The sequence below is a fragment of the Alligator mississippiensis genome, chromosome 11 (genome assembly GCF_030867095.1).
Source record: "Alligator mississippiensis isolate rAllMis1 chromosome 11, rAllMis1, whole genome shotgun sequence".
Lineage (NCBI taxonomy): Eukaryota > Metazoa > Chordata > Crocodylia > Alligatoridae > Alligator > Alligator mississippiensis.
The window spans coordinates 42318370-42333000 of record NC_081834.1 but is presented as its reverse complement, the minus strand read 5'-3'; the positions used below and the strand labels follow the sequence as shown (position 1 = coordinate 42333000).

Sequence of the window (14631 nt, the reverse complement as noted above, 5' to 3'; positions counted from 1 at the left end):
CATTCTGGAGCACTTGTACTTTTATCCAACATGCTGTGGTGATAGCATTATACACAGATTAGATATCAGGCTATTATTTTGTTACATTTCCCCTCGATCAGCGATGAGCACATTACGGTGAGGCTATAGCAGCTGGTTTGAAACAGCTATTAGCAGAGGAACTCCCTCTTGTTACTTATTTACAATGACTGGCTGTTAAGTACAGATCTTTATAACCTTGGCGTTGATAATATGACGTCTTAGAGGAAACTAGGCCAAGAAGGGATCTCTGGGTCATCCAGGCCAGGCCCCACCCAAAACCAGTTGGAAGCTTTCATCCCAGTATTGAAAGGCCTTTTGAGAACTTCTGGCACCAAATGGCTAGAAACCTGCTTCTAATCTCCAGCCTACATTTATTTGCAGCTCGCTCATACCCAGTTGCTCTTGGGACAACAAACTTCTTTAACAGAGGTTGCCTGCTTGGGGTAGGAAAGCTTTCATCCCCCATGGCATGGGAAACTTGGTCTAATAGACTGCCCCTGTAGCTAACATGGGTAATGGGAACACAGGGAACACTAGAGTGGATCTGACCCATCATCCACTGGCTCCAACCTCTTGTCTGAGGCAGGCCAAGAGCAATTCCTTCAGAGGAAGCAGAAAGCACTCCTGCAGGGACAACTGGGATCACCCGTCTATCAGAAAAATATCTCCCTCCCACTAAGTATGCTTTCTTATACCCTGAACCATGAGGCCATCTCTCTTACATTTTCATTCTTCTGAAATAATTTTCATCGCTTTCATTACTCAGGTCACTACCTAAGCCTTTTTCTTTTTCCCTTTTCTTTTCAATCCTAACAAGATCTTGGCTTCTGTGGTAGCTTGTGGCAAGGAGCTCCACAGGTCAATTGAGATAAAGTGGTTCACTACATCCCAGAAGCCTCCTCCTCAAGAGAAGCTCCCAGAGGGAGTTAAAATAGATCGCAACATAGGGGACTCCGAGACAGGCAGAGATTGAACCATCACTTGGTTTCTCTCAGGGCAAATACTCTACATGGCACAAGGGGCTTAGATGGCCCAAGGAGGTGCCATTTGCATTGCTCCATTTCACCAGATACTGGTCTTGTGGTTATAGGATTTGCCCCTAAGCTTCATCAGCTCTGTAAAAACCAGGACATGGAGTCTGTGGCTGCTGTCCTGATGGGGGGCTAAGCCAACAGCAGAGGCAATAAGAAGGCATCACTGATTTTATATTAGAACCTTTTTGGGGATGTCTACACCACATCCCTAGCCCTTGCTGAGAAGGGCCAGCCATAAGCACATCCCGGTCACCCGCTTTTGCTACATACACCAGACTTAGATACACAGCAGTGCAGCTACTTTAGAAAGTGCCCCACAGGGCCGCCCTGGAGACCTCAGTGTTGGATATGCTCGAGAACGGCCACATTTCTTGGATCAGCGCGTGCAAGTGGGAGGGCACAGGTAGGGCTTACTTGAGAATATCCTTTCCCAAAAGTGCTGGGAACGTGCACTAGACATACCTTCTGTCAACCTTGCGCTAGGAATTCAGACAGGGGAAGGAACATTTCCCCCCCACCCCCCCAACCAGTTCTACTTCATTAAGTGTTCACTGAATGTTTATTTTTCCTTTACATCACAGAGCCTAGAGCATGAAACAGGGAGGCTTTAAGTGGGTTTGTTCAGTTAAAGGACACAGAAATCCAATGAAAGCCTGTTCCCAACTGAAAATCCCAGCTCAAGGCCTCATATTCCTGAATTATAACAGCAAGGTCTTTTTGCCATTTACTGTAGCTTTAAGAGACTCAGAGCTGTCTCACAGGAGAAGGAAGGGGGGGGGGGGGGGCCCAACAATTTGGCATCTTTTTCCATTTAAGTTTCTGGTGTAATTTAAGAAACGGCAGGTCCTTGCTGCTGAAAAATGAGTTTAGTTATGTTTTCAGAATGGGCGTTCTGGGATGCTGTAATTCTATACTCCATAAGCTGCCAGGAAAAAAAAAAAAAATCAGTTGAGGACAAGCAGGGGGCATCATTCATCTGAGGGCTATTTCTTTTATGACTTCTTGCCCCATCCACAAATAAAAAGCTGGGCAAGTTCAAAAATGGGTGCCAGGAATAATGGCACAGCTCTCGTAGGACCAATAGCCAGGAACTTTGCACGAGAACAGCGAAGCGTATTTATTTTGGCAGCGGACGAGTTGTGTGGGATTTTTTTTTAATGACTATTATTAACATTTTTGGAATGCGTGAGTCTGACAGGACCCAGAGCAATGTTTACAGAGTTTGCCTCGAGTTTGTCCTCGAAGACAGAAGGGGAAGCAAGGCTAAGAGGTAAAAAGCTCTGTCTTTTAAGCAACTGCAGCTTTCCTATTTAAATAAGTCTATTAGCATTTCATTTTCTTCTCCTAGATGATTGTTGCCGATGCCATAGGCTTTAAGATCTAATGCTAGCTGCAAACCAGTTTTGCCTCTTAAAACCCATTCCACTGGGAGACAGCGGGATCATTTTGAGTAGCAACAGTCTGGCCACTACATTCATAGCGGCCAGGGTACAGCTGAGAAACATTTGACCGGCTGCTATGTGAATCGAAGAAATCAATTCTTTGTGGTTTTAAAGGCTTGCCCTGCAGAATAGTGATGCTTTATTTATTGGAAACTTGAAGTAATGCCTGTTTGGATTAATAAATAAATAGTAAATCATGGTTATTCAAAGATGCAGGGGAGAGGAATGCAAGGTTGTGTTGGCTGAAACTACGAGGAGGCCTATATTGCTACCTGCAAACTCTCTGGGATGCTCCATAAGACAGCAAAGGAGAGGATTCAGTGTATAGAGTGTTCGAAGAAAGGGTTTTTGGAACAATGGGTTGGAACGGGGCTGGAAACAAAGACTGCACAAGCAAAGACTGGAGATGCAAGTGCCAAGAATAATCTCTCAACACATTCTTAACAACAGACGAGCAAAGCACAGGGCCTCAGCAGTGAGAAGGCAGGAGGAGGGGGGAGAAGGGACTGGAGAACTAGAAACAGATGAGAGAAAAAGAAAGTTTTAAAGCCAGCAGAGCCATATTTCAAAGACTGCTTCCAACACCCCTCACTGCCAGCCTGCTTTCTCTCTCTCCGGTGCACAGGAAATGTCCACATAACCCAAGCGGACTATAAGCCATGACTGGGAATTTGAGCAAAGACATCAATGACTGCCTGCTCTTAGCCCTACTCTGAGAAATGAACAGATTTCCAGCATTGCTTTAAGCCTAACTAGAACCAGATCAGCCAGCAGGCATGAGTGCATTGTTAACTAACACGACTGTCAATTCTAGCGTGAACACATGTACTGAAATGTGACTGACACTTGGTATATGCTTGGAAGATTTGCAGGTACAGCTCCATTAACAAAACCCTCTTGGGAAGCAAAATAATCTCTATAAAAGCACCTTTATGCTGGTATTTGTAGCTATGGTAGGACTTTGATAGCATAGAAATGATGAAGAAAAATCACACACACGTGCTGCATGCAAGTTTGTTGTCTAAACCAGCTCCAAGAATCCAAAGGCAGATGTTACTGTTTGACTGCTTCTGTAATCCCGACTTTAAGACAAAGTCCATTGATGTGCCAAGTAATTTTGTCTCAGTAAAAATTGGAGGATGGCACCCTTTGCTGACCAGAAATTACAAAACTAATCTGACAGTATGCTTCAAATGGCATGGAAAGCTGTGTATGGGGGAGATTCAGATTGAGAAGGTGAGAACAGCTATGGATAAATGTGTCTTTTAAATCACCTTAAAAAGGGAGAGGAGGGGGGAGCTGCTACTGTGAATCTTATGTCTGCCTGATCCTGCAGGACACAAGTGAGCTAAACCTCCTTAACTTTGACTCTGAATGAAACAGGATTAAAATTGCAACAGTTCTGCTGCATTTGAACCAACACAGAATCAGGAAGATCAGAGGTAGAACAAACAGGTTTCGCACGCTGGGCGGCAGCAACAGTGGCCGACCTCCCAGTAGTGGCCAGGCCAGTAGCAGCATCCAGTGTTATTTCACCTCCTCAAAAATTAAAAAATTGATGCTCTGGTCACCCAGACCTAGTTACACAGTTACTGCAGGTGTAACAGTTGCCTCATAGCTGCAGGTGCCGGTATCAATAGAGTTGTTACTTCTGGCTATTGGCAGTAATGATCAACCTTTTCACCCAGCGGGCTGGATGGGCAATACCCAGTCTGTCCTAGGGCTGGATCTGGCTGGATGTCCTGATCTGGCATCTGGAGGGGAGCACAGCAGGTCCCATATGGCTGCCCAGAGGAGGCCGGTGGCAGGCCAGCCCTGACCAGCCACATGGGGGAAGAGGACTTGTTCTGGCCATAACTTGGCCTTTTTGGAGGAGGGAGGGAGGGGGGAAGGGGCATTTACAGCCCCAATCCAGCCATGCCAGGGGAGCGGGTGGGAGGTGCCTAGCCCCACAGCATGAAGGGGGCATGACCCACCCCCAAGCTGGTCATGCAGGGGGGAAATAGCGGCCTTAGGGGAGGGCAAACCAGGCAATTGCCCAGGGCCCCACACTTTATAAAAATAAAAATTAATTACACAGAATATTTGTCTTATCAATATTGTATTAAGATACTTTCATTGCCGTTTCATAGATGAGACAAAGTGAAATTGAAATACAAAATGTCCAACTTGCTTATAGGTGAGGATCCTTATAAGAAAAGTTTGACATTTCAAAATGTTGCTATCCAAAAATCAGGATTAAAAAAAAAAAAAGCATGACTAAAGTCTGAAAAGACTTTATTTGGGGTTGACTGACTCATTTCCTTTTGATTAAAAATGGAATGTATTTTGCTTGGATCGGCACCCTTTTTAATGCAAAACAGAGGGAAAAAAAACACTTGAGCAACCAGTCCTCTTTGCAATGGGTTTTTTTTTCTTTTGTTCTCAATATGTTGAATGAGAACATTTTGAAAACTTCAGATTCCATTTTTTTTTTTAAACAGGAAACAAATTTCAGCTGAATCAATACAATTTCTTGCAACTTTATTTCATCAAAGCAGGAGTTTCTAAACAACATGGTTTCCACAAAAATTCTTTCACTAGTTTTATTCCCTATAAACTCTCTTCTCTGGAGTGTGTGCACCCCAAAGTGTAGAGGGCAGGTGGGCACTAGTAAGGCAATAGGCATTGGACATTATGTCCTGGCACAGAGTGGACTCAGTGAGAGGCAGGCCCCTAAGCATCAGGGGCTGCTCTGGCAGGCAACCACCTCCCCAGTAATCATTCATACTAGTAGCCATAGCTCAGTTGCTTGGGATGTGAGACCTGAGCAAAAGGCATCACACACCAGTTCACGGTTCCCCACAGACCTGCATATTGCTCTGAGTAATGTCTGGTGCAATGCTGCGGGATTGCCCATAGGAAGCATATGAGTTCATCACCAGCCCTTCCAAAATTGTGCTAACCATGTCATCGAGGGCAGTGCACAATAAAGGACACAGATGCAGAAGCTTTGGATCACACTCCAACAGGGACCAAGGAAAAGAGACTAGTAAAAGGGACAGATAACTCCACTCTGGGCTGCAACTTTGGGGATGTGGATTCTAGGCCAATGGTTTTCAACCTGTGGCCTATGGATCCCTGGGGGTCCACAGACTATGTCTAAGGGGTCTGTGAAAGAGGACTACGATCAATCAATAGTATGTGAATACCCACATTTACAATTCAGAGGGTCCTTATCTCCCTTCAAATTTTTTTAGGGATCTGCTAATGAAAAAAAAGATAGAAACCACTGCTCTAGGCCTTTCCTAACTTTGCCACATACTCCCAGTACGCTCTGGGGGAAGTCATTCACCTCCTTTTCCTGGCTCCTTAAAAGCAAAAAATATCAGACTTCCTTCAACTGTCTTGTCTAGTTAGTGTGTTGGCTCTTTGGGGCAATGCCTGATACTTCCTGTGCATCTGTACAGCCCCTAAAACAATAAGATCCTGATCTCAGCTGGTGCCTCTTAGTAGCATTACAGTAATGCAACACCAGAAGCTTGAATGGGAAATCTTGAATGGGATGGGGTTATCTCCCCCTGCCCCCCATGATCAGGATAAAACACAAAATTAATATTAAACACTATAACAGGGTAATAGAGCCAATCTTTTTGGCAAGCATGACACAAATTAAGCCCCATGCCCACCACAAATGCCATTCTAATCTTCATCCCCTGCCCAATCTCTTGCTCTGCTTTCTGCTCTTAGCCCTATTTTCCCTACCCAATCTGCTGCTCTGCTTTCTGCTCCTGGCCCTATGTGTTGCTACACTGCCTGCCTGCTCCCTGATCTGTCCATGCCACAGATTAGCCACCTCTACACCAGGCCATCCTTCCTACTCCAGGTGCTCACATTGGCCAGTGAAATCAGCTCACCTCCCTGCTTGTGAATGATCAGAGTTGCAGCCTGTTCTCAGACCAGTTTGTTAGTAATGTGGAATTGCTGAATGAACCCTGTGAGCAGAAGCTACCTAGCACCCTAGAAGGTGCAACTTTCGCTTTGAGAATCGAAGAGTACAAGGCTCCTATCTATCCACTAGACCAACAGAGGCCAACTTTTTTTTTTTTAGCCCTGCATCCTCCCCAAATGCCACTTTGATCCCCTTCCTCTGCCCCATCTCCTGCTCTGTTTTGTGCTCCCTGCCCAGGCCGCTGCTCTGCTTTCTGCTCCCTACCCTATCTACCACTGTGCTGCCTCCCCCTCTCATCTGCCACATACCACTCACAGAGGCTGTCCATGCCACTTGTGACGCGTGTGTTCACCTGTTGTAGAGTTTAAAGTAGCTGAGAAAGGACCAGGCCTTGCTTCCAGCTACAGCACTGCAACACCAGCACGACTTCACTGAAATAAAAAATATTACTATAGATTGCCCCTAGATCAAGAATTTGGCCAGAGGGACCTGGGTAATATGATGCCACTAGATCATTTGAATTATTTTATAAGGCTTTAAAGCTGTTTAATGGGTTTGTACCCATTGCACTCAGACAGAGGCTTCTGTAGCATAAAGCCAGTGACTCACAACAGCATCATTGTCTGAAGATGATGCATTTTTTGTTTTGTTTTGTTTTTGTCAAGAAGCTGCTGCTTTTAATTTTGAAGAAACAGTTCAAAATAGTAAGATCTCCAGCCATGACAAAGATATTGTAATGCAATCGTACACTGTACATTAGCATCTTCACTTCTGCGTGTAAGAGCAGTCCAGGAAGCTGCGATAATGTGGCCACCCTCTCCGAACAGATCAGAAAATCCACTGAGTACTATGCAACTCCATAACATTAGTGTAAAACATTTCTGTCTTTGACAGATGCACACACAGATTGGAGCCAAGCACCTAACCTCTCTCTAGTGATCAAAACCACTGAACCTTGTGTTTTCCCTCATCCTCTCAGTCTCCCAGTTTGGCAAATCAGTCCTCTCTTTTGCAGTGTCACTTTTCTCCCCTTCCCTGCTTTTGTAAACCACATGGTCATTGTGACATTAGAACACTTATCATTTGCTTTCTTTATTGCCAACACAATCCTCAATTAGACAGTGAGGGCGGGAGAGAGTGAGTAAATTTGGCAAGGGGAAAAAAAAATAAGAAGGAATTCTGCCTCCCCTTCTGAAACTGGTAGAGGCGATTCCAGGCTGCTTTTTGTTTAATCAATGTTAACTATTATTTAGCTCCCCAAAGGCCTTCCCCAGAGATCAGGACCCCATTGTGCTATATGCCATACAAACACAGAGTAGCAATCCATTGTTCACCCCCAAACAATTTACAATCTGAATAGATCCCAAAGAATGAGAGAAAGGAAGTGTCACTGTTACTCTGTTACAGATAGGAACTGGGGGTCCGAAATAAAAAGTGACAAAATATTTTAGAGAGTCAGACATATTTTCATCATTATCATCATCACTAATCCAAAAATGAAACTGCCCAGCGCATGAAAAAGTGAGATTTTTAAATGTTTTCATTCTGAATCAGAACAAAAAGCCAAACTTCCAGCATTTTCAGTGAAACTGTATTTTCACAAACATTTCATGAATGTACTGAAACGCAATACTTCAATTGTCTGGAACATTGCTTTAATTTTGATCTTGATCACTTGGAACATTTACATAAATGTCAGTAAATGTTGAAAGAAAAGCTGCATTTCAAAATGTGTCCGAGAAGGCTGATATGGGATAATTTAAACCTACCCACCTTCACCCCAAGCACAAGGTTTCTTTTAAAAAATTATGTGTTTGGGGTGAAAAAAAATATTAGTTTAATTGAAAAAATTGTTTTCCATTGAACAAAAGTGATTCATTGGAAATGCCCTGACCAGCTGCAATTTTCTCTGTGCTAACGATATGTTATTCATACATCAAGACTTTGTTTAGATCAGGGAATATTTAACATCCTCTTCATCACATTTATAGTTTTAAAAAAATGCTGCAGTGCCATGTGCATGATTTTATTGCCTGCTGCTCCCTGTTATAACTTGGCTAAAGAAAAACCCGAAGGGAAAATGCTGCTTCAGATCAGACTGGAGCAGAGCAGCAGGGATGGCTTGACAAAAATTATGCAAAATAATTAATAGCTTCCTCCATCTCTTTATGCACAGGAGAGGCGATGGGTCTCCTGCTCTGCCTATGCATTGCAGCTTTCTTCGGGATGAGCATCAGCTGCCCAGAGATCTGCACTTGTATAGAAAAAAAAAATGGGCGCCAGCTGGCAGAATGTGCTTACCGGGATCTCCAGGATGTGCCGCTGGGGCTGCCCCGCAGCGTGATAATCCTCACCCTGTCGGCTAACAGGCTCACCGCCCTGCGGAAGAGCTCCTTCATGGAGGTTACAGAGGTGCAGTCCCTTTGGCTGGGGTACAATCACATCAGCACCATTGAGCAAGGCACTTTCGCCATGCTGGCAGATTTGAAAAACATGGATCTTGGACATAACCAGATCGTGGACTTCCCCTGGGAGGATCTGCGCAACGTCAGCGCCCTGCAGATCCTGAAGATGAACAACAATCACATGGCCACATTGCCTTCAGAGGCCTTCCAGGCCCTGAAAGACTTGAGGTCCCTGTGGATCAATGACAACCAGTTCACCACCATTGCTGAAGGGACATTTGATGCCATGACTTCTCTATCACAGCTACAGCTCCACAACAACCCACTCAACTGCTCTTGTAAAGTCTTCTGGCTGAGGAACTGGACTGAGAATACCTCCATTTCCCTTCCAGAGAGGGACTCCATCAGCTGTGCAGCCCCAGACAATCTCAGAGGCATTCCCCTGAGGAAAATCCCTGACCTGCAGTGTGTGCCTCCCTCCGTGCAGCTGACCTACCAGTCCAACTTGGACAACACTGTGCTCTATGACGGGCTCACACTCACCTTGCACTGCAGCGTCACAGGTAGTCCCCAGCCAGAAATCAGCTGGAAAATTCAGACTTCCAACCAACAAACAGAGAAAAATAGGCCCAATATGGAAAGAGATGGGAATGACCTCCCCAGTGGGCACTCCAAGCAGAGCCAAGAGCACTTCCTGACCTTCAAGAACGGTACCCTGACCATCCCCAAGTTCAGCAAGCAAGACGAAGGTACTTACACCTGCCTGGCCACCAATGATGCTGGAACTCGTGAGGTCTCAGTTGACATGGCTTTGGCCAGCTCAGAGAATCCAGCAGAAGACCTGCTTAGAAATCACCCCCAAGCCAGCCAGCACAGAGGCAAAAGCTGCTACCAAGAAGACCCAACTGATTTCTCAAAGTCTGGAGAAAAGCTTGTGATTATTTATCATACCCCTGCAGAGTCAAGGAGCAGTAACAGCGGGACTCCGATTCAGCCCGGTCTCTGGGCTTGCCTGTTTTGTTTCATTTTTCTTCTTTATTGCTAGAAGAAATGCCAAAGAGCCTCGCTCTAGTTCTGTCGCACTTCTGTCACCGTAGTGGATGCATCTACTGAGCTGCTGGGTGCTGTGGGAGGCATTGGTCAAGGACAGGTCCAACAACCAAATTCAGGTCTGACTTCCACACCTTCCTTTGGTGACATTCAGAGGTGGGTATTTGGTTCAGCCTATTGGGTTAAAATAGCCACATGCCAATCCAGGTTCAGGTCCTAAGTTTACCTGCCAGTTCCAGAGCACTCAAATCATCTCTGGTATTAACATGCTGGTTAAGAAATCATGGCAGCATTTGTGGAACAAGCATAACCCATCTTTATACACATTCAGTTTAGAATTCAGCAGATGTTCAGCACTGCAGGACATCTCAGACAGGTCTACAGGATGGTTCAGGTAAACCAAAAACTCTATTTTTCCATTAAGGAGCTGGGGTGAAATCCTGGCTCTGTAGAAGTCAGTAGCAAAACATCCATTGATTTCACAGTCAGTTTTTAACCGCAAGTCCAAGTGCCAATTAAAGATGGTCAGACAGCCAATTAGCCAATCGGGTGTTTTCTTTTATCATGCCAGATGCATATCAATCAGTAGGAGTAAGAGGAGTCATCTATGACTAGAGAGTACTATGCAGTTTTTAGTGTTCATAGACCTACTCAGGAGGAAGGTGCCTCCGAGACCTCCATCATAGGAGGCTTATGATCTACAAGAGAAGGGAAAGATAGAACTGACCTTGCCCACCTTGCAAGCTTCTTCAGCAGATCCCTTCTCCACTGTCCTGTCTCCCTTCCTCCATTGCTGCCCTATACGCCCAGTCTCATAACCAAACAGTCCAGTTCTCATTGGTATTTATTGCAAAAGAGTTCTGTTGCATTTCTAATGAGTCCACTTAGACGACATGAGACAGATACATGGATGGAGCTGTTTTGTACGTGGTACTGGGTACAAACATGTTTGAGCTGGAGCAGAGGCCATGAGCTTCCAGCACAGAGTTTTACACCAAATTGATCATAATTCTTGGCTGGGAGCTGGGGATCTTTTCCATAGTGCTGTTCCCTCAGGAGCAGGCAAAAGGGCTTTGAAGGGGCCCAATCCTATCAGAGTCTGGGTGCCCTCATCTCTTCTCCCCTCGTTCACCCACCAATCCACGCCCAATGCTCATCTCTGAATGGGTGCTAAGCATATGGGCCCTGAAGACCCTACAGGAGGAGAGGCAGGACGAGAAAGAGAAAGAAAAGACAACAACATACAAGAGAAAGTCTGCAAATGAATTGTACTGTTACTCATTCTAACAGGATTTAGCGCACAGTACTGGGGAGACCAGATATACTTTATAGCACACTGACCCAGGAAGCTATAGACAGTTCAATCATCCTGCAGTGGAAGATCAGGTTTTCTCCATATCTCCCACTATCTGAAGGAAGTTTGGAAGCTCCAGATGTTCTACAAAGGCAAACCAGGGTATTCTCTATCTCCCTTACTGTACAGGTGTTTCTCAGATGCTTAAAGCTCTCTTTCTCTGTTTTCTTGCTAGTACCCCTCACCCCCTCCAAAGAGCTATAGCAATATCCTGGTATCCACATTACGTTGTCCTTTTCAGAATTATACAGCTGAAAAGGTACCAATTTAAATAAATATGATTCTACAAAACAAACCTTCCCTCGAGCAGTTATTTATGGGGTAAGAGAACTACATCTCCAAGGAGACTGCAGAACACAATGCCAGCCCCTCGTTGGGGGAATATTTGAGTGGGATCCACATCCGCTGAACTCCCTTGTAGTAAAGCCCTGGTTGTAACATATATCTGAATGGCAATACAAGGTCCTCACTGCTTCACCACCTGCAGATTGCAGCCAAATTACAGGAGGGGAATGCAACTTTCCTGGCAAAGGCCTTGAATTCCTCCAGGGGAAAGAACACATTTCTGAAATAGGGAATTCCCAGTGCCGGTATAACAACAGACAGGCTTATTTCTCAACCTCTCTGTGTAACACCAGGTCAACAGCATATGAAGAAGAGATCACAAACCAGCAACCTCCCACACTATGCACAGCAGGTAGCCATGGCCTGGTCTCCTACCTGCAGTCCAACCTGCACTTGTATCTTCTCCTCTCAGGGTTTCTTTTGGGGTGGTTTTTGTATGGCTTTCCAAGACTGAGTCTATGGGGGTGGCTCTGCAGATCCTAGCCACCCCAAAAGACAAACCCCAAGAGGACAGTATGCTGAAAACTCACCTAGTCCACTCTTTCCAATGTCCCCACAGTGCTGGATGAGCTGGGAGGACCACATCTGGGGACACAGCAAGGCCCCATGGAGGCTCCTAAGAGCATATCTCCTGTTGGAGTGCCAGGGATTCTCCCTTCCCTCAGAAGGGCCCAGGGTGGCAATAGGGGCAACCCTTCACCCCCCAGAAGCAGAGATGGCCCCTGGCAGCCCTGCTGTAGATGTCTGAATGGCTGAACTGCACTCTTTTCCTCTCAACCCCACACAAAGTTGCTTATGAGGGTGGCAGTGAGGGTCTAAGGGCTCTTGGAGCCTGCTACTTCACATGGAACTGTAGGGCTGTGCGAAATGGCACCGTTCCGTTTTGCCTTCAGTTTCGACGGTTCAAAGGAACAGCGTTCAGTTTCAAATTTCATTTCAAGTTGAACCAGCTGTTCCCTTTCATTCTGTCAAAACAGAAAGGCTGTTTCGACATTTCACTGGGGCCGGCCCAGCTGGGCTGCCTTCCGCCCGAGGTGCGATCTAGCACTGGGGATGGGAAGTCAACCCAGCTGGGCTGACTTCCCATCCCCAGCCTACGGTCCAAACTTTTAAACTTTTGACACGTTTCAATTAGCCTTGTTTTGTTTCGAGGCTATTTCGACGGCCTTTGTTTCACTCTGATTTTGCTGTTTCGACCTTGAACATGGTTGAAACAGTGTCAAAATGAAATGGTCAGTGAAATAATCGCACAGCCCTATGGAACTGTTCTGACTTCTGGGAGCTCTGGTAGGAGGCTGCCTACCCAGGTAGACAATGCTACATGGTCGGTCATTACTGATGTAGGCATTTTAGAGAAGCAGGCCAGGTGCTTGTGACCCAGTCTCACCACAGGCTACAACCTCCCTCCAGTCAAGGAGGTGGAAAGGGAAAGAAGGGTGAGGGAGGTGGCTGCCAGTATATCAGAAAACAGAATTCCCTTCCACACCCTGACAAAAGCGTTTGCTCCAAATCAGCAAAAAGCTCAACACTGCAAAACCAACAGCAGAACAAAAAATCCAAGAATACTTATTTTAGAGACAGTTGAAAGGTTCTGCAGGTGAATTCAAAGCCTCTTACATGATGTACGCAGGTAAAAAGAAATAGATGAAACCAGAACAACTTAAAATCAGTTCAAAACCAGAACACCCCTCCCCACAAACTTGACTGAAAATACATCAAAATCTTTTACAAAATGAAAAAATGATGTCAAAATGGATCTGATTTTGCAAAAGCAACCCACATTTTTCAAGCAAACCAACAGTTTCTGATTTCAAAGTTTCAAACAAAAGTTTTTGTTGGAACTCACTAGAAACTTGGGGTTGGGGGGAAAATTGTTGAAATTCATATTGATCGCACAACTTCAGGAGCTGCCTCCAAGGTAAAAAAATTGCAAGGTTAATTAAGAGATGCATGCAGGCATAGAGGCTGTCAGATGGCCAAGGAGAAAAGAGTCTTCCATATACAAGTTTAAGTTGGGCCCCAAGACCCCCCCCCCCCCCCCAAAAAAATTTTTCCAACCAAGATACGATACATTGCACTGTGGGCACTTCATAAGTTACACACAGGGACTGGCTGTAAAGTTTTGGTTACCAGCCATCCCATACCAAGCTGCATGATGTGTACTGACCTCAGGTGTAATTTATGTGACTTACTATGTACAGCCCAGCCCTGTACAAGCAACAGGGACTGCTGCTAGTACACTTGGGTCTACAAAACCACTGAAACTTAGATCACTGAAGCTGCTACTGCTTGTTTTAGATTCATAGATTCATAGATGTTAGGGTCGGAAGGGACCTCAATAGATCATTGAGTCCAACTCCCTGCATAGGCAGGAAAGAGTGCTGGGTCTAGATGACCCCAGCTAGATGCATATCCAACCTCCTCTTGAAGACCCCCAGGGTAGGGGAGAGCACCACCTCCCTTAGGAGCCCATTCCAGACCTTGGCTACTCTAACTGTGAAGAAGTTCTTCCTAGTGTCCAGTCTAAATCTGCTCTCTGCTAGCTTGTGGCCATTATTTCTTGTAACTCCCAGGGGTGCCTTGGTGAATAAAACCTCACCAATTCCCTTCTGTGCCCCCATGATGAACTTATAGGCAGCCACAAGGTCGCCTCTTGCGGAGGCTGAAAAGGTCCAGGTTCTCTAGTCTCTCCTCGTAAGGCTTGGCCTGCAAGCCCTTAACCATACGAGTGGCCCTTCTCTGGACCCTCTCCAGGTTATCCGCATCCCTCTTGAAGTGCGGTGCCCAGAACTGCACGCAGTACTCCAACTGCGGTCTGACCAGCGCCCGATAGAGGGGAAGTATCACCTCCTTGGATCTATTCGTCATGCATCTGCTGATGCACAATAAAGTGCCATTAGCTTTTCTGATGGCTTCGTCACACTGACGACTCATGTCCATCTTGGAGTCCACTAGGACTCCAAGATCCCTTTACACTTCCGTGCCACCCAGCAGTCATTTCCTAGGCAGTAGGTATGCTGGACATTTTTCCTCCCTAGGTGCAGCACTT

General features: G+C 45.6%; 1 protein-coding gene across 2 annotated transcripts; it reads left to right on the top strand.

Annotated features, from left to right (window-relative positions):
- The first annotated feature begins 1985 nt into the window (after positions 1 to 1985).
- LOC102569651 (immunoglobulin superfamily containing leucine-rich repeat protein) lies at positions 1986 to 11532 on the top strand. 2 transcript variants are annotated; one of them, XM_006273157.4, is made up of 2 exons: positions 1986 to 2325; positions 8605 to 11532. In XM_006273157.4, exons 1-2 carry the CDS (start codon positions 2265 to 2267, stop codon positions 9876 to 9878), a joined length of 1335 nt encoding a protein of 444 aa, XP_006273219.3. In that variant the 5' UTR covers positions 1986 to 2264; the 3' UTR covers positions 9879 to 11532. The 2 variants fall into 2 exon arrangements, with proteins under 2 accessions (XP_006273219.3, XP_019333265.1); XM_019477720.2 differs by lacking the exon at positions 1986 to 2325 and adding an exon at positions 2364 to 3733.
- The last annotated feature ends 3099 nt before the right edge of the window (positions 11533 to 14631 follow it).

What these genes read in the sequence shown, in the direction of transcription:
- LOC102569651 (XM_006273157.4), top strand. Translation starts at nt 2,265, where the DNA reads ATGTTTACAGAGTTTGCCTCGAGTTTGTCCTCGAAGACAGAAGGGGAA. An exon ending in AGGGGAAGCAAGGCTAAGAG is followed by an intron (nt 2,326 to 8,604) that starts GTAAAAAGCTCT and finishes CTTTATGCACAG; the next exon opens with GAGAGGCGATGGGTCTCCTG.